A 26175-nucleotide genomic window follows, 5' to 3' on the forward strand; every position below is an offset into this window, starting at 1 on the left:
CTAGCAGGAGCAGTTGTGTGGTGCCGGCGGGGGGTTGTCTGTCAGCCGCATGCCCCTGCCAGAGGTGCCCCTGCCAGGGTCTGACTCTATGCTCTCCAACATCTTCTCGCAGATGATGTCCACCAGGCGCTCAAACACCTGCCTTACGTTGATGTTTTCTTTGGCACTGGCTTCAAAATAGTCAAAACCTGCGAGGGAAAAGAGGAAAAAGAACCCAAGGAGATGAAGAGAGGCTGATGGCAATGGTTTGTTAAATACTGACCGCGGAACCAACCAGGTTGGAAGAGACCTCCAAGATCATCAAGTCCAACCAATCACCCAACTCTATCTTATCAACTTCCACCACTGCTCCTTCTGCTGCCACTGGGCATCACCCAGCAGAGCCTGGCTCCAGCCTCTTGGCACTCACCCTGCACATCTTTATCAACAGCAATGAGGTCCCCTCTCAGGCTCCTCTTCTCCAAGCTAAAGAGCCCTCAGCTCCCTCAGTCCCTCCTCTCCTTGGTCTCTGACCAAGCTGACACACAAAGCAAGGCTGCAGACTGTGATTTATAGCACCAGTCTACTTTACTACACCTTAACTCTGCGTGACAATGAAGTTTTTTTACAGAATCACAGAATTAACCAGGTTGGAAAAGACCTTTGAGGTCATCAAGCCCAACCTATCACCCAACACCATCTCATCAACTAAACCATGGCACTGAGTGCCTCAGCCAGGCTTGTTTTAAACACTTCCAGAGACATTGACTCCACCACCTCCCCAGGCAGCCCATTCCAATGGGCAATTTCTCTTTCTGGGAAGAATTTCTCCCTAACATCAGCTTAAACCTCCCCTGGCACAGCTTGAGACTGTGTCCTCTCCTTCTGTCACTGTTGCCTGGCAGAAGAGACCAACCCCCACCTGGCTATGACCTCCCTTCAGGCAGTTGTAGACAGCAATGAGGTCTCCCCCAAGCCTCCTCTTCTCCAGGCTAAACATCCCCAGCTCCCTCAGCCTCTCCTCACAGGGTTTGTGCTGTAGACCCCTCCCCAGCCTTGTTGCCCTTCTCTGGTCACGTTCCAGCATCTCAACATCTTTCTTGAGTTGAGGGGCCCAGAACTGGACACAGGACTCAAGGTGTGGCCTAACCAGTGTTTAGTACAGGACCATGATTGTCAGAAGTCACCTGAAGAGAACAATACCTTAGACAATCAGCTCTGCTGATTCCCACAGTCTCAGAATACTGAGGCAGAAATACTTCTAAAAACCTATCAAGCATCAGTGAGAGTCAAATGCAAAAATGGCTCTCTACTATAGCCCTGGTAAACACATCTGCAAAGGGTCCAGAGCTGGACAAGCCCAGGACAAGGGAGTCAAGTTCTCCCAGTATCACTAAGTGGTAACGTTCAGATGGGCTCTGTGCACACCTGCATGACAGCTCCAGGCTTACTCTGAACCACTACAGCAGCGTGGCAGCAGGAGAGACCAGAAAGAGGAACATGAATGTGGTTGTATTTCTTCTGCTAACTTCTGCCCACATGAGCAAAACACTCCACCATTTTGGCCCTGTTTTTCCTGTTCCTTATCTGCTTAGACAGAAAGCTCTTCAGGCTAATGAATACTTGTCCAGCTCATGTCATGACCAGAGCACCCTCACAAGGGCTGTTCAGCACTGCTGAATAACAAATTATGTTGAGTGCCTCCTACTAGTGTCCACTCACCAGCTCCTGGCTGCAGTGACGAGTAGATACTCTCCAACACCGACTCTCTGATTATAAAAAGCCAGAACCATCAAGGCTGGAGCTGTGTCAAGGTGAGGATGGGAGAGACAGCTCTTCCTGCTGCCTCCAGTGACACCCCGTGCTACAGGAGAACCAACCTGCTGACAGGTGAGCCTGAACCCTGCCTCAGCCAGCAGGAATGCACTCAAGTGTGAAGCATTATTTTATCTTTCTAACCCCAGAGACCTCCAAGGCCAACCATCACTTACAATGGCTGTTGCTTCTGTTCTGCCAGCTTATTATACTGCCAACAGCAAGAGCTCCAGCACCACAGAGAGTTCATTTTGCAGTAAGCTTCATTCTGTTGTGTTTTCTTTTTTGTGTTTTGAGGGGAGAGGGGTGCATTCTGCATTGCATCAGTTTGCTTTGATTCTGCCACAAAGGAAGAGAAGTCATCTTACCTGATGTGTCTGTCTGTCACTCCTGGTGGCTGAGTCACCAAGGGTGTTGTGTGAGAGGACAAGCAGATAGCCAGCCCAACCCAGCACTCTAAAAATCATGGGGCAGCAGGTGAAGTGGTACTGGAGACATTCACTGCAGTACTAAGTAAGGATGGCTGTCCTGCATCAGGCAAAAGTCCTGCCTGCCCCACTTGCTCTTTGCTGGTGACTAGGAATGCATGTAGAATGCACAAGGAATTCTGTGAAATGGTGGTATTTCTCAGTCCAACACTGGCTCAGCTTCTGCTGTGGCTGAATCTGGTTTGATTTAGTTCATGATCAGCCCAATAACAATTCCTTGATCTGATCAGAAAATTATTTCAGTAGTGATAATGTCACTATACCAACTTGGACAAACATGCTGAAGACAACCTTCCTGTGATCAGTATGTTGAAAGCTAGCACTTTGGGCAGTCAATAGTCAATGAAAGCGATGCCAACCACCTCACACACAAAGTCATTTCAGACATGCTGGAGGGAAGGGATGCCACCCAGAGGGACTCTGACAGCCTGGAGAGGTGAGCCCAAGCCAACCTCGTGAGGTTCAACAAGACCAAGTGCAAGGTCTGCATTGGGGTTGGGGCAATCCATAAAGGCTGGGCAGGAACTGGCTTGAGAGCAGCCCTGAAGAAAAGGCCTTGGGGGTGCTGGGGGATGAGAAGCTCAACAGGAGCCAGCAGTGAGCACTTGCAGCCCAGAGAGCCAAGCAGAGCCTGGGCTGCAGCAAGAGAAGTGTGGCCAGCAGGGCCAGGGAGGGGATTCTCCCCCTCTGCTCCACTCTGGTGAGACCACACCTGGAGCTCTGTGTCCAGTTCTGGAGCCTCTATTATAGGAAAGATCTGGAGCTGAGTGATAAAAACTAGCTATGAATTTTTCCCTTGTTTAAATGAGCAGGTAGTGTTTTGGGAGGCTACAGAAGAGGAAGAGTGAGACAGCACTTTCCACAGGCACAGGTGGCTTTTGTTCTGCTTTGTGCTGGGGCATGTTTCTCCAGAGTGAGCTGGGCACATACAGGACAGGCCTGGTGCACAACTGGGAATTCTTCAGCAGAACAGCTCCCTACTGAAGGAGGCAGTTGCTATGGAAACTGTGTGTTTGAAGGTCCCATACAGAAAGGATTCAGATTCTAGATGCCAAGTTTGTATTTAAACAAACTGATGAATTTTGAAGGGAGGGAAAACCCCAAAACATTAGAAGTCCAAACAGGAATGGAGGTCCAGTAAAACTCACTTTTTACCATTGCATGGTTCTGGACACATTTTCAACTACTGACAGGGTCATTCCTTTTGCAGCATCTGAGGGCACATGTATCCACAACAGGTTTGTAAGCCAGAAACTGAGTTTATTGATATTCATATTTTCAAAAGCAAATTGAATTCTAATGTGTGAAAAAGGAGCCTGTAACTGGTTTTGCAGACCATAAGGTAGCATTCAGCACTAATCAAGTTAAACACAGACCCAGACTGCTTTTGCAGACCATAAGCACTAAGCAAGTAAAATATTGACCTAAAATAAGTTATGCTTCTTACAAGATTTAGGTATTACTGCTAGCGGGACTTTTTGTGGTACAAATTAAAAGGAACACAGTATAAAGAAGCAGAACAGAAGGAGTAGAAAGAAAAGCTTTGGCATGTACCTAACTGATCTGCCAGAAGTTTCCCCTTCTCCACAGGAACAATTCTTTCATCTTCCATGTCACATTTGTTTCCAACCAGGATCACTTGTGCGTTGTCCCAGGAGTAAGTCTTGATTTGTGTGGCCCTACAGCAGGTCAGAAAAAGTTTCCATCAGCCATGGCACAACACAATCATGTATCAGGTGTGAAAACAAACACCACGAATAACAGCATCAGCATCTCCAGGGTGTCTGGCTGGCTGACAGACAAATCACAGAATCACAGAATGCCCTGTGATTTCTTCCTTGGGTGGTCTTTTTACTGCATCCTTCTTATCACAGAATGTTAGGGGCTGGAAGGGACCTTGAAAGTTCAGCCAGTCCAAACCCCTGCCAGAGCAGCAGCACCTAGAGCAGGTCACACAGGAACTCATCCAGGCAAGTTTTGAGTATCTCCAGAGAGGGAGAATCCACAACCCCCCTGGGCAGCCTCTTCCAGTGTTCTGTTACCCTCACAGGGAAATAATTCTTCCTCCTGTTTCCATGGAACTTCCTCTGCCTCAACTTCCACCATTGCCCCTTGTGCTGCCATTGGGCATCACCCAGCAGAGCCTGGCTCCAGCCTCTTGGCACTCACCCTGCACATCTTTATCAACAGCAATGAGGTCCCCTCTCAGGCTCCTCTTCTCCAAGCTAAAAAGCCCTCAGCTCCCTCAGTCCCTCCTCGGTCTCTGACCAAGCTGACACACAAAGCAAGGCTGCAGACTGTGATTTATAGCACCAGTCTACTTTACTACACCTTAACTCCGTGTGACAATGAAGTGTTTTTACAGAATCACAGAATTAACCAGGTTGGAAAAGACCTTTGAGGTCATCAAGCCCAACCTATCACCCAACACCATCTAACCAACCAAACCTAACCAACCAAACCATGGCACTAAGTGCCTCAGCCAGGCTTTTCTTAAACACCTCCAGGGACATCAACCACACCACCTTCCTGGGCAGCCCCTCCCAAGGCCAATCTCTCTTTCTGGGAAGAACTTCTTTCTAAGATCAAGCCTAAACTTTCCCCTGCACAGCTTGAGACTGTGTCCTCTTGTTCCGTTGCTGGTTGCCTGGGAGAAGAGACCAACCCCCACCTGGCTACAACCTCCCTTCAGGGAGTTGTAGAGACCAGTAAGGTCTCCCCTGAGCCTCCTCTTCTCCAGGCTAAACACCCCCAGCTCCCTCAGCCTCTCCTCACAGGGCTGTGCTCCAGACGCCTCCCCAGCCTTGTTGCCCTTCTCTGGACATGCTCCAGCATCTCAACATCTTTCTTGAGTTGAGTGGCCCAAGAAAAAAAAAAAAAGCCTTTTGTTAAGGCTATGCAAGTGTTTTAAAGATGGTGAGACCTGGACAAAAAGCTGAATCATTTTTGAAGTCTCAGGACAGAAAAGCTTTCCTCTCAGGCTTATTCTCCTTCAGCTGCCATCTGCCAGAGGAACCACAACCAATCACACTCCTTAAGGAGAAAGCCATACAAGAGACACACACCTCATGCTAGGTTTACAACTTCTTGTAAACCACAGAACAACAATAATTCAGAGCAAACAAAAGAGATGCTCATTTGCTGCAGCACATTTGCTCTGCTGGTTTCGTAACACCATTAAAAAAAAAACAACAAACAACTAACTTGTGTTTTGAGAGTCAAACAGATGGAAGCATCAAGTCTTTTTTCCTGGAACAGGAAAGGGGGTTCATGGAGACTGAAAACTGCATAGAAACATGGAAAGAGTTGCTGAAGAGAAAGAGACATTTACCAGATCAGGAAGATGTGGGATCAAGGTAAGGCTCTGTGAGCTAATACTTGAACCCAGCCAGACTAAGTGATACCTAAAGCAGGAAGCAGCAGCTGCAATGACAGACAGCGAGCATCAGACCAATGCTAACTTCAGTGACAGAGGCATCAAGTGCAGGGAGGCTTAAGCAAGAGAACTGGGATGAACTCACAGCCTCTAAAGCCTTCTGTGGCTCATGTGCTGGATGGAACTGGAATGGAGCTAGCTGTGGATCTCAGGAGCCTGACTTTACATTTAGCCTCTTTGTATTTTTTCTTTGACAAAACCAGAGGTATTGTTTTTCTCCTCTTTATGCTGAGGGGCCAGTACTTTCCCACCATCCTTGGTGAGGTGTCCCAGAGCCAGCAGCAGAACAGTATTAACTTGGCAGCATTCATTTTCATCCTTTTTTTTCAGACTGGTCCAACCTATTTTATCTTCACCAGGCTAGCTCTATCTCCTAAGACTCCCTTCCCAAAGGTAATTAGGCTGCTCTGTCAGAAGCAACATTCCCTACCTCCTCCATTCCTCCTCCTCCCACACTCATCCTCCCACACTCTGTCCCTATTCACCACCCCTCCACACAGGACACTGAGGTTTCAGACAAATCTGCCATTTCCCAGGAGAGCCAAGATAGCCCTCAGATTTTCACTTCTGTTTCATTTGCTTGAGCTCCCTTAAAAAGCACTTGGTTCCTTTTATTTTGAATGAAGAGCAGCCTCCAGCTCTGATCTACTGAAGGTAATTCTTAGTGGCAGTAGCCTGCTTGCCTTTTCCAAGGAAAGCAGCCAGTCACATCACTCCACAGCTCTCTGTGACAAAGGGGTCACTTCACTGTGCCACTGGCCTTCCAGCAGCAGTCTGTTTGGATTGCTCTGGAAAACAGACACCTCAATGAAGCCCACTGCATGAGCCCCCAGCCACACTGCAATACACACAGGTAACCATGGGCTTTGTGCAGGCAGTGAACCTTCTGACTCATCTCAGTGTCCTCCTAGAGAAGCACTCCTCCAGTCCCAGCTTTGGCTCCTCCACTTGCTCCCTTCTGAGTGCCTCCACACAAGGCAAGCCCTGTGAGAGCTCACAGAGTCTGTGAGGAGTTTATGTGGTCCTCTGGGTTTCTCAAGGTCATCACAGCAAGGAATGACCCCAGAAATAGACCAAAACCCAGGAAGACTAAATCTCCCCAGTCTCCTTCCGTAAGGGTTTCCAGGTGCAGTTTCAAACACCCTTTAACCAGGCTTTTCATCTGACTCCCAGGCCTCTCTCAGGATCCATTTCAGACCCTTTGAGGTCATATGGGGACACACTGCCAAATCTTAGCTATTTTAACAGAACTACTTAGAAAATGAAAAAAGATGAAATGAGCATAATGAAGGATCTCCCCACAGAAACTCACCCTTCTCAAGAAGGATCTGGACATGCTGGAACATGTCCAGAGAAGGGCCACCAGGATGATCAGAGGGCTGGAGCTCCTCTCCTATGGAGACAGACTGAGAGAGTTGGGGCTGTTCAGTCTGGAGAAGAGAAGGCTCCAAGGAGACCTTCTTGTGGCCTTCCAGTATCTGAAGGGGGCTACAAGAAAGCTGGGGAGGGAATTTTTAGGATGTCAGGTAGTGACAGGACTGGGGAGAATGGAAAAAAACTTGAAATGGGTAGATTCAGATTGGATGTTAGGAAGAAATTCTTCCCCATGAGGGTGGTGAGACACTGGCACAGGTTGCCCAGGGAGGTGGTGGAAGCCTCATCCCTGGAGGGTTTTGCAGCCAGGCTGGATGAGGCTGTGAGCAACCTGATCTAATGTGAGGTGTCCCTGCCTGTGGCAGGGGGGTTGGAACTGGATGATCCTTGAGGTCTCTTCCAACCCTGACAATTCTATAATTCTCTACAAGCTAGAGAAAATTCTCTCTCACAGATCACTGACACTTATCTTTATCAGGAATAAAAAAAAAAAAAAAACAAAAAAAACAAGCCACCAACCTTATAAAGAAGAATGGCTAAAAGAAGCCCTGAGCCTCACAGGAAGAAGAAAAATAGGCACTGAATTTTCAGAAGCTTCTGGAAAGGCAGTTAATTAAATAAATAAGCAGGCTTGTGCAGCAATCGAGGTGTTTCAACAGCTCTCAGCAGTCCAACACACATAGCAGGAAAAGCAGACCTCTGAGCCACAATAACAATGCTGTGCTTTATTTGAGCTCAGCTCCCCAAATTAACAATAAGGATGGGGTGATGCCTCTCACTCGGAAGAAAAATAGTCTCAGGTTCACCATTACAAGGATGTATCAGCAGCCTCATTTGGAGACCAGTCTGAAAGATAAAGGAAGCTGATGATTTGTGAACTCAGCTGTCTCTTAAATCTATGTTAAATTCAACCAATTTCTTCCTCCCTTCTATGAAATTATCTAGGTAGACCAAAGTGGAGTTTCCATCTGATTTTGTTTTTACTTTACAGTTATCAAATGCTGAGCAGATTCTAGTTTCAGGTTTGTGTCCGAGGAGGTACAAATCACTGATTTATCCACATGCAGAACTCCCAAGCCAATGTCAAATATTAACTGTCAAAGGAGCCTGCCAAAAAAAAAAAAATAACCTAGAAACTGAGCTGAAAGCTGTGAAAGCTCATTTAACCCTTTCAGTCACCCTGCAGAAAAAACAGCTTCTTCTTCAAACAAAAGAATCAATTTTTTTCAAATATCAGGTAAAATCCAACTTTGCTTTTACCCGCTTATGCTTTTTCTTCTAAAATAACCTGAATGCACTCTTGCCACACTGCAGCAAGGAAAAATTACTCAGGCTTACTCTCTTAAGGCATCTCATACAATCTTCTCTACCTTTCCCAGTGTAGGAACAAGAGAATATGTCCTAGATACTCCCAAATCCATTCCATTGTATCTTACTCTTTCTCAGCTGCTTTAAGATGATTGCCATTAATCAGGGTGATTCACATGAAGGAAGGAAAGACTGTACCTAACATTCTTATGCTACCTTGAAGGCTTGTCTGAATACCTGACATGCAGCTATGGCCAGGAGAAGTATTTCTGGAGGGACACAAACCAGAATCCTTTTTTAGGACATCCATACATTCTGGGGTGTATTAGAAGGGCTGTGGTTAGTAGGTGGAGAGAGGTTCTCCTTCCCCTCTACTCTGCCCTGGTGAGGCTGCATCTCGAATATTGTGTCCAGTTCTGGGCCCCTCAGTTTAAGAACTACATGAAAGAGTCCAGCACAGAGCCACAAAGATGATTAGGGGAGTGGAACATCTTCCTTATGAGGAGAGCCTGAGGGAGCTGAGGACTCTTTAGCTTGGAGAGAAGGAGCCTGAGAGGTGACCTCATTGCTGTTGATAAAGATGTGCAGGGGGAGTGCCAAGAGGCTGGAGCCAGGCTCTGCTGGGTGATGCCCAATGGCAGCACAAGGGGCAGTGGTGGAAGCTGAGGCAGAGGAAGTTCCATGTGAAAAAAAAAATTTCCACTCTGAGGGTGACAGAACATTGGAACAGGCTGCTCAGGGGGGTTGTGGAGTCTCTCTCTCTGGAGATACTCAAAACCCACCTGGATGTGTTCCTGCTCTGGCAGGGGGGTTGGACTGGATGAGCTTTCGAAGTCCCTTCCAGCCCCTGACATTCTGTGATAAGAAGGGTGCAATAAAAAGACCACCCAAGGAAGAATCAAAGAATCATTCAGGGTTGGAAGGGACCACAAGGATAATCCAGTTCCAACCTCCCTGCCATGGCCAGGGACATCTCACACTAGATCAGGCTAGCCAGAGCCTCATCCAGCCTGGCCTTAACCACTTCCAGGGATGGGGCCTCAACCACCTCCCTGGACAACCCATTCCAGGCTCTCACCACTCTCATGGTGAAGAACTTCTTCCTCACGTCCAATCTGAATATCCCCATTTCCAGCTTTATTCCATTCCCCCCAGTCCTGTCACTACCTGTTACCCTAAAAAGTCCCTCCCCAGCTTTCTTGTAGCCCCCTTCAGATACTGGAAGGCCACAAGAAGGTCACCTCGGAGCCTTCTCTTCTCCAGACTGAACAGCCCCAACTCTCTCAGTCTCTCAGTCAGTGGAGAGGAGCTCCAGCCCTCTGATCATCTTCATGGCCCTTCTCTGGACACCTTCCAGCATGTCCATATCCCTCTTGTAATAGGGGCTCCAGAACCGGATGCAGTACTCCAGGTGTGGTCTCACCAGAGCTGAGTAGAGGAGGAGAATCACCTCCCTTGACCTGCTGGCCACACTTCTCTTGCTGCAGCCCAGGCTCTGGTTGGCTTTCTGGGCTGCAAGTGCTCACTGCTGGCTCCTGTTGAGTTTCTCATCCCCCAGCACCCCCAAGTCTCTCCCCTCAGGGCTGCTCTCAAGCCAGTCCCTGCCCAGCCTGGATTTGTGCTTGGGATTGCCTCGACCCAGATGCAGGACCTTGCACTTGGTCTTCTTGAACTTCATGAGGTTGGCTTGGGCTCATCTCTCCAGCCTGTCTAGGTCCCTCTGGATGGATCTCTTCCCTCCAGTGTGTCAGCTGCACCACACAGCTTGGTGCCATCAGCAAACTTGCTGAGAGTGCCTCAATGCCACTGTCCATGTCACTGACAAAGATGTTGAACCAGACTGGTCCCAGGACTGAGCCCTGAGGGACTCCGCTTGTCACTGGGCTCCACTGGGACATGGAGCCATTGACAGCCACTCTTTGGGTGTGGCCATCAAGCCAGTTCTTCGTCCATCTCGTGGTCCACCCATCAAACCCATGTGTCACCAGTTTGGAGACCAGGATGTGGTGCAGAACAGTGTTGAAAGCTTTGCTCAGGTCCAGGTCAATGACATCAGTTGCTCTCCCCTCATCTATTAATGTTGTGACCTATTAATAGAAGGCCACCAGGTTTGTCAGATAGGATTTGCCCTTGGTGAAGCCATGCTGACTGTGCCCAATCACCTCTTCACTATTCTTCTGTCTCCTACCTACTTGCTGTGCTGGCACATGGCAGAGGCTGCCACGGCAGCACCGGACAAGCTTCCGTTTCCGTGTCCTTCCCCTTGGAAGGTTAGGAAGCAGTCCTGCAGCCGCCTGTTCGCGGTGCCGCCACTAGAGGGATCTGCGGGCGCAGCGATGCTGCTCAGCCGCAGCGCCATCGCCCGTACCGCGGCCAAGCCTCCTCGCGGGCCGGCTGCACCTGCCGCGCTGCACGGCCCCGGCCTGGCACCTTAGCACCGACGGCTGGAAACTCCTGGCACACAGAGTAAAGACCAACAGTGATGAGTCACCTCTGTCCTTTGGCTGACAAGATGCTCTTAGCGGAGATGCTCATGAAGCCCCTGTAGCACAGGGAGACGTGAAGTCACAGAATGTTCTGGGGTTGGAAGGGACCTTTAAAGGTCATCTAGTCCAACTCCCACAGATACACAAACTTGACCTTTCCCAATTCTTGCACCCTTGCACCATTGCCTCTGATGCTAGAACATCTCAAATACAGAGCTTCAGGCTGAACTTCACCTGTTGAAACTTTAAAATAGTAGCTGCTGCCAGTGGCATCTCATAGATTTGGTGTTTCTTGGTTAAGGCTGCTAAGTAAAACTGACTGGAGAGGAGCCAGTAGACAGATGAATTGGTCATATTATAGAATCTTAGAATTGTTAGAGTTGGAAGGGACCTCAAGGATCATCTAGTTCCAACCCCCCTGCCACAGGCAGGGACACCTCACACTACAGCAGGTTGCTCACAGCCACATCCAGCCTGCCCTTAAAAACCTCCAGGGATGAGGCTCCAAGAAGACCTTATTGTGGCCTTCCAGTATCTGAAGGGGGCTACAAGAAATCTGGGGAGGGACTTTTGAGGGTGTCAGGGAGGGACAGGACTGGGGGGGATGGAGCAAACCCAGAAATAGGTAAATTCAGATTGGATGTTAGAAAAAAGTTCTTCCCCATGAGGGTGGTGAGACACTGGCACAGGTTGCCCAGGGAGGTGGTGGAAGCCTCATCCCTGGAGGTTTTTGCAGCCAGGCTGGATGTGGCTCTGAGCAACCTGATCTATGTGAGGTGTCCCTGCGCAATGGCAGGGGGGTTGGAACTGGATGATCCTTGAGGTTCCTTCCAACCATAACAATTCTATGATTTTATGATTCTGGGAGGGCCACTGCACTTCCCACTCTGTACACTTGTCTGGAAGGCAGAAGAGCAGGAAGAAGGCCTGGGCCACAGCTCCACTTCCAAAAGCAGACCACAGTGTGGGGTGAGATGGGACATTTCTTCCCATGGCATGAACTGCAAGGGGAACCTCCAGATGGGAAAGGGGAACTCCTTCATCCTCATCCCACCACTCCACCCTAAGTAATAAATAGGTAAAGTTGGATTTTTAAATTATCTCAATTTAGGGAGGTTGAATACTGTTCTTCCATGTCTCTACACTTGAAGGTTCCAAAACAACAACAAAAAAATCACAAAACCACCCCCAAAAAATAATAAAATAATAATTTAAAAATAACCCCCAAGCTTTTTAGGGCAGTTTGGAAAGATTTAGCCTCATTAGATTTTAAATGAAATTTGACTCAAACCACTATTGTTAAATTGGATTGTTTTAGCAGCATAGGCAGAGACCTCATAACCCCAAATACCACCTTAAAGGATTTATTTCTTTATAAGAATTAGACATTTTAAAAGCAACAACTGCTCTTTGGTAGGCTACTATAGCTGAATAGGAAATTTTTCATTAAAGTGAAGCTGTAAAGGAGAGTTTAAAAACCAAATTATTTCTCCCAGAGTTTAGATGAAGAGGATGGAGTCTGACAATGCAAAGCGCTGTGGAGAGTAGGGTGTCCAATGATCATAGAGTATCTCCAGAATCATAGAATGGTCCAGGCTGGAAAGGGACCTCCAAAGCTCATCCAGTCTGACCTCCCCACAGTCAGCAGGGACATCCCCAACTAGATCAGGCTGCCCAAGGCCTCCTCCAGCCTCACCTTTAATATCTCCAGGGAAGGAGCCTCAACCACCTCCCTGGGCAACCTGTTCCAGTGTTCCACCACCCTCATAGTGAAAAATTTGTTCCTAACATCCAATCTAAATCTGCTCTTCTCCAGCTTGAAGCCTCTGCCCCTCGTCCTGTCCCTGCAGGCCTTTGCAAACGGTCTCTCTCCATCCTTCTGGTAGGCCCTCTTCAGGTACTGGAAGGCTGCTATTAGGGTTCCACAGGGTTCTCCACAGCCAACTGTGAGGAGACAACTGGCAAAGCCCCCCCGAGCCAAAGGCAGCAATAAGAATATTTCCTACCAGTCCTGGACTGCATTGAAGGAGTCTTCACTGGTGATGTCGTACATCAGGACGAAGCCCATCGCTCCTCGGTAGTAGGCTGTAGTGATGGTCCTGTACCTCTCCTGCCCAGCTGTATCCTGCAACAGAGAGGAATGCCTGTGTTGGAAGACTTCAGTTCTCAGAAGCAGGAGCTGTAAGCAGGTGACAGGCTCACAGGATGTTAGGGGTTGGAAGGGACCCAAAGAGATCATCGAGTCCAACCCCCCCTGCCAGAGCAGGACCATAGAATATAGCACAGGTTGCACAGGAACACATCCAGACAGGGATGGAAAGTCTCCAGAGAAGGAGACTCCACAACCTCTCTGGGGAGTCTGTTCCAGTGCTCTGTGACCATCACAGTGAAGAAGTTCCTCCTCATGTTGAGGTGGAACCTCCTGTGCTGGAGTTTACATCCATTGCCCTGTGTGCTATCACAGGGCACAAGTGAGCAGAGGCTGTCCCTTCCCTCTTGACCCCCAGCCCTCAATATTTACAGACATTGATCAGATCCCCTCTCAGTCTTCTCCAGACTAAACAGCCCCAGGGTTCAGCCTCTTCTCATCAGGCAGTGCTCCAGTCCCTTCATCATCCTTGTAGTCCTCCCTTGGACTCTCTCCAGCAGATCCCTGTCCCTCTTGAACTGGGGAGCCCAGAACTGGATGCAGTATTCCAGGTGGGGCCTCACCAGGGCAGAGTAGAGGGGGAGGAGAACCTCCCTGGATCTGCTGCACACACTCCTCTGAATGCAGCCCAGGCTCCTATTGGCCTTCTTGGCCACCAGGGCACATTGCTGTCCCATGCAGAACTTGTTGTCCACCAGCACTCCCAGGTCCTTCTCCACAGGGCTGCTCTCCAGCAGATCACCTCCCAGCCTGTCCTGCTGCAGTTTATTCTTCCTGCCCAGGTGCAGGACTCTGCACTTCTCCTTGTTGAACCTCATTTGGTTCCTCTGTGCCCAGCTCTCAGTCTGTCCAAGTCTCTGAATGGCCTCACAGCCTTCAGGTGTCTCAGCCAAGCCTCCCTGTTTGGTATCATCAGCAAACTTGCTGAGCAGACTCTGTCTGTCTGTCTGTCCCATCATCAATGTCATTGATAAAGATGCTGAACAGGACCAGACCCAGCACTGATCCCTGGGGGACTCCACTGGTCACAGCACTCCAGCTGGACTTGGCACCATTGACCACCACTCTCTGGACTCTATTTTGTAACCAGTTCCTAATCCCTCTCACTGTCTGTTCTTCCATCCCACACTTCCTGAGCTTGCTCACAAGGATGGTATGGGAGACAGTGTCAAAAGCCTTGCTAAGGTCAAGGTAGACTACATCCACTGCTCTCCCTGCATCTACCCATTCAGTTAGGACATCACAGAATGCTATCAGATCAGTCAAGCATGATTTCCCCTTGGTAAATCCATGCTGACCTTCTTCTCTTCCAAGTGCCTAGAGATGACTTCTGGAATGAGGTCTTATATCTAAACTAAGGCAACCGTTTTTGTTGTAATCCATTTTAAAATTCTCATTTGTTCCAACTGAAACAAACTCTACTTACATTTTAGCATTGATTGGGCTTTTGCATCAACTGTGACTTGTTCAATGCAGTTTGACACATGTACTATTAAAAAAATACCAAAGATGTCAACCCTTTAATTCCTCCTCTCTGCCTCAGTCTCAGTGCAATAATGAAATGTCAGCAGAGTTCACTGAAAGCTGGCACTTCAAAGCAGAGGCAACAGAAAGCAGTGCAGGGCTACCAGGCAAAAGACATTACACATTGCAATTTTGTGTCACAGTCAGGAAAATGACTTTGAAATAGAGGCTGCAGGTGACTCCATTCTTACCCTCAGCTTAAAGACAACAATTAACCATTTGATGCAAGGACAATTATTCCACAAACTGAATTTACTGCAGAATATCCCAGTCACCATGCCTGAGGTGCACACACTCATTTGAGATTTACTATTTCTTTTTCTGTTGGTTCAGCCTAATTATTTTTTTTACCCACAGAGTGCTGTAGAATACCTCTGACCCAGAGCTGTCATTTCTGTGTTCAGCCTGGCAGCACAAAGGTGAAACTCTGGCATATGCAAGAAAAGAATTTTGAAAGACTTGTGACAGCTAGAAAACAAGTCAGCTTCCAACAACATTTATGCTTCCCCTTTTGGATGTCTGCTCTTACACTGAGGAATACTTCTACATTAGATCAGCAGCTCTGCAGCCAATCCATTCCCCCTGGACTGTCGTCTGAACCCAGGAGAGAAGTCATATGCTTGGTGTATCTTTAATTGGGGAGCTCCCTGTCATTTGAACAAGCACATTTCATCCAGCTTTTGGCAAATGGCAACTCTGAAACAGCTGCAGGGAGGCAGAAGACCTTATCTTTTAAAGCACAGGTCCAGCATAAGGTGTTGACTGCCATTTACTCTTAGGAGTTAGCAGTTCTGAAACGAATGGTCCTATAGTCCTCCAAACCCCACACTTAAGGGAACATTTACTGCTACTGGTTTATAATGTGATTATAAAGTTTCTCTTCTCCAGAGGGAAAAAGAAAAAAAAGTACTTCTCAATCCTACAGCTAGTTGCAAGAGTGAAATAAATCCATGTAGAGCACTCTTTCAGGAGTACAGACCCAGTTTCTGATCAGAAACAGCACATCACCACAACCCCAGAAAAAAAAAAAAAAAAAAAAAACATAAGGTGAAGTGGGTGGAAAACTGCTCAGCTTTAAAATCCTCCTCTCCATCATTCCCATGCATGCAGCCTTGTTACTGTTGCTTGCATGAGCCAGTGTTGGCCCTTCCAGAACACATGCTAGCCAGTCTGTGAGAGGGGAAAACATCAATGATCACCTGTTGTTCTGCACCAGAATCTCACAGAGGCTCTCTGTGAGAGAACACATCTGGTAAATAAGATCCCTGCAGCTTTCTTAAAAGGTTCTGCCTATTGCACCACCATGAGACTACCCACAGCTGTAAACACACTGCCAGTTCCCCAGGACTGAGATTATGCAGCAGGAATCTTTCTGTTTCTGCACCCATCCCAAGGAAAAAGAAGGGATTTTTCCCTGACATTTGTGCATTTCAAGACAGAGTAGTCCACTGGCTGATCACAGTAAGGCACTGCACAGTGGCTGAGAAATAGTCCTCCTCTCCTGACAAGAAGTAGCAGAATGAGGTGGACCACACCTTGTAGGCTGAGCAACCACTTCTTCTCCTAGCACTGATAAATGCATCACAGAGCACTCTGGTATTCACTAACACCACAGCCCTGCTCAGCTGCTGAACACGCTACAGCCTACCTGCACTTCTCCAGGTGGGGAAGGTCTCAGCAGCATTGGATTTTTCTGTTTAGTCTGAGAGCTGAGAGTTGCTTCATTTTAACCTGATTTCACAGGAGGCTTATCAAATCATCAGCCTCCACAGGTGTGTGTGCTCATGCTGACTTAGGATCACATTGGACTGAGGGGAAACCCCCCCAGAGCTGCATTCCTACAAGTGTCACCAATATAGTCAGCAAGGTGAAGAGAGACAGATCTTAAGCATACTTTAGCTGGGGGGGGAAAGAAAAAAAAAGCTCAATTGCAATGCTTATCTCTTCCCAGCATCCAAAAATCCCAAGGAGAGAGACTTAACTTCATGCCTCAGTAGGACAAAGACCTAAATTGGTAACTTCTCAGATTCTGCAACCAACAAAAAGAAACAAATGCATAGGAGGTCAGGCCTCTTCCTTGCTCATGCTCATTGTTACTGTTTTACCTCTGCATTCCCAGCTTCTTTTGTCTCCCAAATCTCTTCTCCTATTTTGTGCTCCACATTTAGCTAGGATTCATTTTGGCTTTGGGCATGAAGCTGTTGAGCAGGCAGTAAGCAACTGCAAGGAACATTGCCTAGCTACACACAGAACGATTTGGAAAGAGATTTTACAATGTCTAGGAGCAAGAAGTTGTTAGCTTTGTGGATGCACAGCCAGGCTGTCATGGATAAACAGCCTCAAGGGTCTCTCAGGGTGCCTTCCAAACCCTGTCCTCATAGCAGCTTAGTGAGGAACTGGAGTCAGCCCACAGAGTTAGCGAACTGTGCTATTGCCTGAAAGCTCTGAAACTCAGTAATTCTGGCTTGTTGATTTCAGTATTTTGCCTCTGAACCCCCGTGTGGGGGCGAGCCCTGACTGATGAGTTTGCAAGAGGCAGGGATGTGTCTGCAGGAAACAGAGAACCCCCAAGGGCTGCATGCCTTTGCCGTTCTCGGTCGACGATGCACTTACCTCATTAGGAAGGTGATTTGCATATTCATCGCACGGAAGCCTTCTCAGGTTACCAAAGGGAGTGTGTGCAGGAAAATGCACTCTGTATCTCATGGTGTGTAAAGTTTATTCATAACCTTTCCCTCGTAGCCTGTGCTACAAGGCAGAGAGATGTGATTCATCTTGCTGTGAGTCACTGCAGGATTCCTGGCTCAGTTTTTACGTGCAGGTAAAGAGCATGTCATCTCCCCTTAAAGGGCTTTAGTTGCCTTTCTCCAAATCTATTTGGAGCTTTATAATATCACCCTGAAGTGGTATTTTTTTCCTCGGGCTATGTTAGTTTCTTAGAGAGCTATAAACTGGCTTAATTGTCTCGGCTCACACCATAGTTTATGCTAGGTTCAAGTGGGCACCTCCCCTCCTTCAGACACTTCAGCAGAAATAAAACAAAGTGCAAAAATCTAAACTCAGCTTCTTCAGCATTTACAGTAGCTGCCTTTGACTTGTTTAAGGCACCACAAACCTTAGGTAATTAGGCATTTCTGGGGGTGATGTGCAAGACGATTATCTAATGAAGAGGAAAGCAACCCGTGCAGATTGCTTCCTCCTCACCCCCCCCCCCCCAAGTTCTTGGCAAGATTCTCAGGTAGACCACAAACTCATTAGAAGGCAAAGTAGCTGAGGCACAGGCAGGGATCAGCAGAAGCTCTAATTAGCAGTCTAGCCAAATGCCTAGGAAGAGTAGTCTGAGCCTTCAGCATCCAGCCTGCTTGGCTGTCTCCAGCAAGGAATCAGAAAGGGTGGTTGCAACTGGGCATGGAAGGCTCCCTGTGAGGTATATTTACAGGAAGGTGCTAAGACTTCTGTTCTTCTGTAGCTTACCTATGTGCCTGTCCTTGACAGAAACAATTAAAAACCTCCCTCAGACCATTAGTTGGTAGCTTGAAACAAAAAAAAAAAAAAAAAAAAGGAAGCTTTCACATTAATGAGCAATCAAAATTCAGTGTTTATCAGAGAAGACAAAGACCTAAATGCATTTGTATTGTGTGCAGGTTGCCCTCTACTTACAAGATCTATCACATAAACATTGAAGAAAAGCTATTTGTGCTCCTCTTGTGAATTTACTTGGCTGCCAGCAGAAGCAGCGAGGTACTTTCACAGGGAATAAACATATTTGAGTTTTTTTAAATCACTCCAAATGCTCTTTGCTGCAGGTCTGAAAAATAAGAATCCCTGATTCTGAACCATCATTCTTCCAGGGAAGATTTTTCCAGCCACAAGTTCTTTGTTCCAAATAAAATGTCACAGAAACTTCTCATCTGTACCAGATTTAATCCCCTCAGTACCATGGCAGCTGTAGCAGCCTATGTGACAAACAGCAATAAGCCTTTTGGTTTGTTTAAAGGATTGTGGTTTGATTTTGTTGGTTTGGCTTGGTGGTGTTTGGTTTGAAAAGGCTGTTATGTAAGGATAAGGGTCACCTGTTGCTCAGCCTGTTGGTGAAGGAGAGGCCTCTCCTTCCCCATGCCAACTCCTCCAGGACAGGTTTTTGCTCCTTGTTCAGAGTTTGGTCAGCCTTGCAGACAGGACAATGGACTTCAGGGCCCTATGGTTGTGGGGGCAGCAAGGTGTTAAATACCCAAGTGTCAGGGAACATCTGACTCCTTGCACACACAGCTCAGTTCTTACACTGGCCACCTCAGCTTCTCTTCTCTGCCTGACAGACAACCTGGGTAAGCAGAAATAAATACACATGCTGAAGGCAGAGGACTGTTTGTTCTGTTTGTTGGCCTGGGGCTAGGCAATCCTCAGAACAATCTTCACTATCAATACAGACTGGGGGTGGAAGTGGTAGAAAGCAGCCCTGAGGAAAAGGATTTGGGGGTGCTGACGAACAAGAAGCTGGACATGAGCAGGCAGTGTGAGCTTGCAGCAAAGAAGGAAAATCACAGCCTGGGATGCATCCAAAGATGTGTTGCCAGCAGATCCAGAGAGGTGATTCTGCCACTTTGCTCTGCTCTGCTGAGACCTCACTTGGAGTACTGGAAGCCTCAGTATAGGAAGGACATGGACCTGGTGGAGAGGGTCCAGAGGAGGGCCACGAAAATCATTAGGGGGTTGGAGCAGCTCTGCTACGAGGACAGACTGAGGGAGCTGGGGGTGTTCAGCCTGGAGAGGAGGAGGCTCCAGGGAGACCTAAGAGCAGCCTGTCAGTACCTGAATGGGGCTACAAGAAGGCTGCAGAGAGACTGTTTGCAAAGGCCTGCAGTGACAGGAGGAGGGACAATGGCTTCAAACTAGAGCAGGGCAGATTTAGATTGGATGTCAGGAAGAAGTTCTTTATTATGAGGGTGGTGAAACACTGGAGCAGGTTGCCCAGGGAGGTGGTTGAGGCCCCTTCCCTGGAGATATTCAAGGTGAGGCTGTACGAGGCCCTGGGCAGCCTGATCTAGTTGGGGATGTCCCTGCTGACTGCAGAGGGGGTTGAACTGGATGAGCTTTGGAGGTCCCTTCCAGCCTGGACCGTTCTATGATTCTATGATTCACTTCTTCATGTCCAATACTTGTTTGCTTTCCTTTCTGCATGAGTGAGGAAACATTCACAGTCTCATGGAGCTATGCTTATCTCTGCCGTGAGCAGTGAGATTGCCATTCTGCCTTCCAGAACCTTTCTCCCATTCCACTCTCTTCCCACTTCCCAGCAGATCTCTCAAACTGTCTGTACAGCCTTCTCTGCTGCTACCCCATTATGCCTTTCTCACTGGGCCTAGCTAGCTGCTCAGAGATGCACTTCCTTACCTTGCTGGACTGTTTTCAGTGTAGAGGGTTAAATTTCTCCTGACTTCTAGCAGTTGTAGTTGTGTTGGTTAATGACACTGATGTCTGCTGTGAGGTGGCTGGTATGCTCCCATCCCACTACTCTCATGTCAGGATATGCATTACAGACTCTGGTGCTGAGACTTCCTTAGCCATGTGTTTGCCCAGTGCTCGGTGCAGACAGGCTCTGCTCTGCAGTTGGAGCTCCTGGATATTACAGTAACACCCACACAAACGTTCCCTCTGCAAAAGCAGACAGAATTCTGAGTGGAAGCCACAAAGAAATCAGCTAAACTAAAGTCACCTTGACAAAGAGGAAGAAAACCCAGCAAGAACCACAAAGGTGAGTGAAGAGAATGGCCTTGGGCAGACAAGTATGTGTCATTAACAGAAGAATGATAATATTGAGCTTACTGTTCCTTCTGGCAGCTAGAAATAGGAACAAACAGGCAATCAAGATGAGTCACTGGTTTAGACATGGCAAAGACGTGATGTCATGAAAAGCCTGTGAAGTTTCAGGTGCTGCCAGGAGCCAAAGAACACCTGCTCCCTTCAGAGCCCAGCTCTGATTAAAATGCTCCAGTTCAACAGATCATATTAAGCATGATTTGTGGGTTTTTTCCCATCTCTTGTTATTGAGTGCTCCTGTTGCCTGAGAGCCACAGGCACCTACTCAGACACATTTAGATGCCTTGAGAGGCAGTTCCATTTGAGCAGTATTAGCAATGTGCAGCAAAACATTTCTGTTGTGAAAACTTACCACAACACAACCCCCTGCCTTGTTTGATAAAAGGCTCTGTCCTTTAAATATTTTTCTCCGTTCTTTAAATATTTCCCCACTCTGGCTAGCTTCACTTCAGTTCTTTAAAGGGAGTAAACCCAGAAGCCTTAGATGATTTCACTACCACTACTTGCAGAAGCTTCACTTTTCCCATCCCATTTTGCTCATCCTGTATAGAAGCTTCTACCACCCTGTTTTCACTACCTGCTCCCACCAAGGAGATGGAAAACAGACTTTTAATACACGCACAGCTCACCAGTGTCTAGTCAAGCATCAGAGGGCTCAGTCTTGCTTGCTACACACATGCTTTTGAAGCTGTCCCCTGCAACTCAGTAGCTGAGTGTCCCTTCAGGTAACACTGCCCTTACTTTTCTTTTTAAAGTACTTTTATTAATCATTCATCTGGGAAGGAAGAATAAACTGCAGCAGTACAGGTTGGGAGGTGATCAGCTAGAAAGCAGCCCTGTGGAGAAGGACCTGGGAGTGGATAACAAGTTCTTCATGGGACAGCAATGTGCCCTTGTGGCCAAGAAGGCCAATGGGGTCCTGGGGTGCATTCAGAGGAGTGTGTCCAGCAGAGCCAGGGAGGTTCTCCTCCCCCTCTACTCTGCCCTGGTGAGGTCACACCTGGAATACTGCATCCAGTTCTGGGCTCCCCAGTTCTAGAGGGACAGGGATCTGCTGGAGAGAGTCCAAAGGAGGACTACAAGGATGATTGAGGGACTGGAGCACTGCCTGATGAGGAAAGGCTGAGAGCCCTGGGGCTGTTTGGTCTGGAGAGGAGAAGACTGAGAGGGGATTTAATAAATGTTTCTAAATATCTGAGGGCTGGGGGTCAAGAGGGAGGGGACAGGCTCTGCTCACTTGCACCCTGGGATAGGACAAGGGGCAATAGATAGAAACTATAGCACAGGAGGTTCCACCTCCACATGAGGAGGAACTTCTTTACTGTGAGGCTCATGGGGCACTGGAGCAGGCTGCCCAGAGAGGTTGTGGAGTCTCCTTCTCTGGAGACTTTCCAGACCCATCTGGATGCATTCCTGTGTGACCTGTGCAAGATTCTATGGTCCTGCTCTGGCAGGGGGGTTGGACTTGATGATCTTCGCAGGTCTCTTCCAACCCCTAACATCCTGTGATCCTGTGATGAAGCTTTGGGACAAGCAGGAAGAGTTAGGCTAAGTTCACCTCATACACCACTATGATGTTTCTGGTTGTTGGGAAGCCAATGGCATTCTGGCTGGGATTAGAAATGCTGTGTCCAGCAGGAGCAGGGAGGTGACTGTCCACTGGTACTCAGCTCTGGTGAGGTCACACTTCAAGTATCATGTTCAGTTTTGGGCACCTCAGTACAGGAGAGATGTGGAGGTGCTGGAGCCAGTGCAGAGGAGGGCAAGGAAGCTGTGAAGGGCCTGGAGAATAAATCTGATGAAGAGCAACTGAAGGAGCTGGGGATGGTTAGTGTGAAAAAGAGGAGGCTGAGGGGAGACCTCATGGCTCTCTACAACTACCTGAAAGGACTTTGTGGAGAGGCTGCTGCTGGTCTCTTCTCACAGGTAATTAGTGATAGAACAAGAGGGCATGGCCTCAAGCTGCCACTGGGTAGGTTTAGACTGGACAGTAGGAAATTTCTTTTCCCCAGCAAGAGTGGTCAGGGATTGGAATGTGCTGCCCAGGGAGGTTGTTGAGTCCCTAACCCTGGATGTGCTTAAAGGTGGTTTGGTTGTGGTGCTTGGGAATATGGTTTAGGGGTGAACTTTGCAGAGTAGGGTTATCAGTTGGACTTGGTGTTCCTGAGAGTTTTTTCCAACCTCAATGTTTCTGTGATCTGATCTTTTTGTAGGCTGAATTTCTCTGCCAGGGTATCACATGAAGGCATACACAAGAAAATTACATTTGTGGTGCACATTTCTTAAATCTTATAGAAACGAAAAGTCTTCTTTTTCATGACTTAGAATTAATATGAAGATCAGTCTGATATGTTTTGATTCTTCCTGATCCAGTTACCTCGATAGAAAAACACAGAAATGGCAGTAATAAAAACATATAGCATCTGCATCAGAGCCCTGCTTTCAGCTTCCATTTCCCTGCCTGCAAATAAACAGCAAAGTTCAAGAGGTATAATGCATCTGAAAGGCCATCCACCGGGGGCAAGGGATAAAACCAGCAATGCTGTGATAAAGACAAAAACATTAAAGACAAATTTAAGAGGCTGAGATCCTAGAAACAAAAGCATTTTAGTCACTTTTGCTACTCTGTTTAATTGTCTTAGTTTAGAGTGAGACAGATTTGCTCTTTTGCCTCTTCTGAAAGGGGCAAAAGATAAACATTCATACAAAAGACTGAAGAGGATTAGGAAGTTTAAATGGAAATGCTATTCACAACTACACAAAACAGTCCAAAGCATATAAAATACACTCAAATCCATAGTCTGGGCTTAACACAGAAGCTCATTAAGCCAAAGCTTTCATAAACCTCTCTTTAAACCAGGCAAACAAACCCAAGTCTTCATGACCCCCCACTACCAGGCCTCTCTGCATCTCCCACACCAAATCAAGGTGAGACAGCATAAAATTTGGCTTGGCAGCTTCCAGGTCCCAATTAGGCTGCTCCCAGCCTAATTGGCAGCATTGCCAAGACCAAACTTCAGGCCTCAGCTTCCCCACAAGGAGATGCATGTCCTCCCAGGAGCAGAGAGGGGGGGAAAAGGGAAGAAAAGTGAAACTGCAGCCAGTTTGCTACGGATGCAGGATTTATGGGAATGAAATACACTTTTTCAGTCCACCTCCTGAACACTCTGGACCTCCTGGAGGTCTGTACCTTTGTGGTTCTTAAAGGCACCTAGCCTCTAAACCATCACATTGGCCCACAGGTATCACAGAATAGTTTGGGTTGGAAGGAACCTTTAAAGATGATCTAGTCCAAGCCCTCTGCCATGAGCAGGGACATCCTTTAATTCTAGAGAAAGAGCGAGCTGTACAATGCACAGATGTCTGTGCAATGTTAGCCATTATAAGTGATCTCAGGAGGATAAATCAAAAAACTTTTAGGTTGAATAAGTGTATAATGAACTGGTCTGAAACCAGGATAACAAGAATGGGAGGCCCTTAACACCAAATGCCAAGGAGAATCTCAAAGGTTAAAATAATCAGAAACAAGAGACACTAATTAAGTGGAAAAAGATGGTAAAATTCTGTCAACCTTTGTAGAGAATGCCTCATTATGGCTTCTATACATAAACAGATTTGGACAAAGATCAATACATCCCCTACATAACCTATGGTGGGAGAATTTACATGCAAATGTAGGACCCACCTTAGTATAATGAATTAGGTAACAACATAATGAATTAGGTAATTGATATCAGCAATCAGGTACAATGTCTTTGTTATTTGTACTTGATATAAACCGCTGCTGTTTGAGCTGGCAGTGGGCTGGGGCTGTGATTTATCTCCTAGCACCTGCTTCTGCAGAGCCAAAGCACAGCAAGCATCTCCACTCTGTGTCAACAGGCTTTGCAGAGCGGAGAAAGGACTCTTTTACTGGGAATACATAAGCATTATTAATTAATCTCAGGCAGAGCACCAAAGAAACAGCAATGCACTCCTGTGGCTGAGCAAGCACAGGCACCTGTAATGTGGTGGGCTGAAAATTCTCCCCCAACATTAAACTTGCCAGCCCAGCTCAGTTGGAAGCAAATGGAGCTGTATTTACAAGCAAAACTACAATCTACAATGAAATGCAATGAATATGTACAAAATACACAGGATTTACAATATTTATGGTATTTACAATTAATACAGTATTTACAAGTAATACACAGAACAAGGACCCCACTGACCAAGGACCAGGGGAGCTGCAACAGCTTCTCCCTCCCTGCCTCCCTCTTACTTCCCTCTTACTCCCCTGTACAAAAGGGACAAGGGACAGAAGCAGAGAAGTTAATACCAGCCAAAACAATGCAGCCAAAGTCAAGCAGATGCCAGCAGAAGCACAAAGTTAGCATATCAAAGCCCAAGGAAGCAAGGAGAGAGATTGTGTTGGGAAATAATCTTATGGTAGACATCTCTCCAATGGGATTGTTTAGAACAATCATTATTTTCCTTTTTACACCCAAGAGTGATTTATTTACATTTTACTATTTTCTGTTCAAGATCTGTGAAACGTTTCTAAATGCATAGCCTAAAACGACTACAGCATCCTGCACAGTCCTGCAGTGCAGAGATGTGCTGGAGCAGGTCCAGTACAGCCATGCAGGTCAGCACAGCATCCTGCACGGTCCTGCAGTGCAGAGATGTGCTGAAGACAGGTCCAGTACAGCCATGCAGGTCAGCACAGCATCCTGCATGGTCCTGCAGTGCAGAGATGTGCTGAAGACAGGTCCAGTACAGCCATGCAGGTCAGCACAGCATCCTGCATGGTCCTGCAGTGCAGAGATGTGCTGGAGATGGCTTCGGTACTGTCATGCAGGTCAGCACAGCATCCTTCTGGCCCGGCCAGGTGTGCAGCAGAAAGGAAAACCTCAGAATGCTATGAATCAGCTGCCAAAAAACCCCCAAACAAACGCAAAATCTGTGAGGAGGAGGACGTTAAATGATCTGTGGTACAAATCAGTCTCAATTCAGCAGCCTGGTTCTTTGATCTGGAAAACAATAGGTTGAGGATTTTGCATTAGAGTGCTACCTTACCTCGTCCTCCTCCTCCTCTTCCTCCTCAAAGGTCCCTAAGGAAAACAGAGCAAATCCCAGCTCCAGAGCTGCAGAACAAGACCCAGACTTCTGCAAGCCTATTTCTAGGTGATCAAATGTCATGGCAACCAGCAAGGGAGCCAGGCCAACATAGGGGCTCCTCGGCTCCCTGCTTTCCAGTCTCTGCCCAAGCCTGGGTCCAGCCCCAGCCTGGCTGCATGGCTCCAGGTGAAGCCTGCAGTTCCCCCCGGAGGGGACCAGGTTGCTCAGGGACTTTGTGCGCTCCAAGAAAATGTAGTCCTCTGCTATGAGCATCACTCTTAAGGCTTGCTCTCATCACGGGAGGATTTCAGTTTATTTTGTAGTGGATTAGGGATCACAGGATCATAGAATGGTCCTGTGGAGGATTGGAAGGGACCTCAAGGATCATCCGGTTCCAACCCCCCCTGCATGTCCAGGGACACCTCACACCACAGCAGGTTGCTCACAGCCACATCCACCCTGGCTGCAAAAACCTCCAGGGATGAGGCTTCCATCACCTCCCTGGGCAACCTGTTCCAGTGTCTCACCATCCTCATGGTGAAAAACTTCTTCCTAAATTCTAATCTAAATCTCCCCTCCTCTAGCTTTGATCCATTCCCCCCAGTCGTATCACTACCTGACACCCTAAAAAGTCTCTCCCCAGCTTTCTTGTAGGATACTCCGAGGCCACAAGAAGGTCTCCTTGGAGCCTTCTCTCCT

General features: G+C 47.5%; 1 protein-coding gene across 1 annotated transcript in view; it reads right to left on the reverse strand.

The window, feature by feature from the left end:
* Positions 1 to 26175, reverse strand: part of RAB3B (RAB3B, member RAS oncogene family) — a 70143-nt gene continuing 43968 nt past the window's right edge. The window contains exons 2-4 of the mRNA XM_054384524.1: positions 12893 to 13011; positions 3837 to 3961; positions 1 to 188 (exon numbers count right to left, since the gene is read on the reverse strand). Coding sequence (XP_054240499.1) covers positions 1 to 188; positions 3837 to 3961; positions 12893 to 13011 — 432 coding nt within the window. The remainder of the gene's footprint in view (positions 189 to 3836; positions 3962 to 12892; positions 13012 to 26175) is intronic.

The sequence above is a fragment of the Indicator indicator genome, chromosome 10, assembly GCF_027791375.1.
Source record: "Indicator indicator isolate 239-I01 chromosome 10, UM_Iind_1.1, whole genome shotgun sequence".
Taxonomy (NCBI): domain Eukaryota; kingdom Metazoa; phylum Chordata; class Aves; order Piciformes; family Indicatoridae; genus Indicator; species Indicator indicator.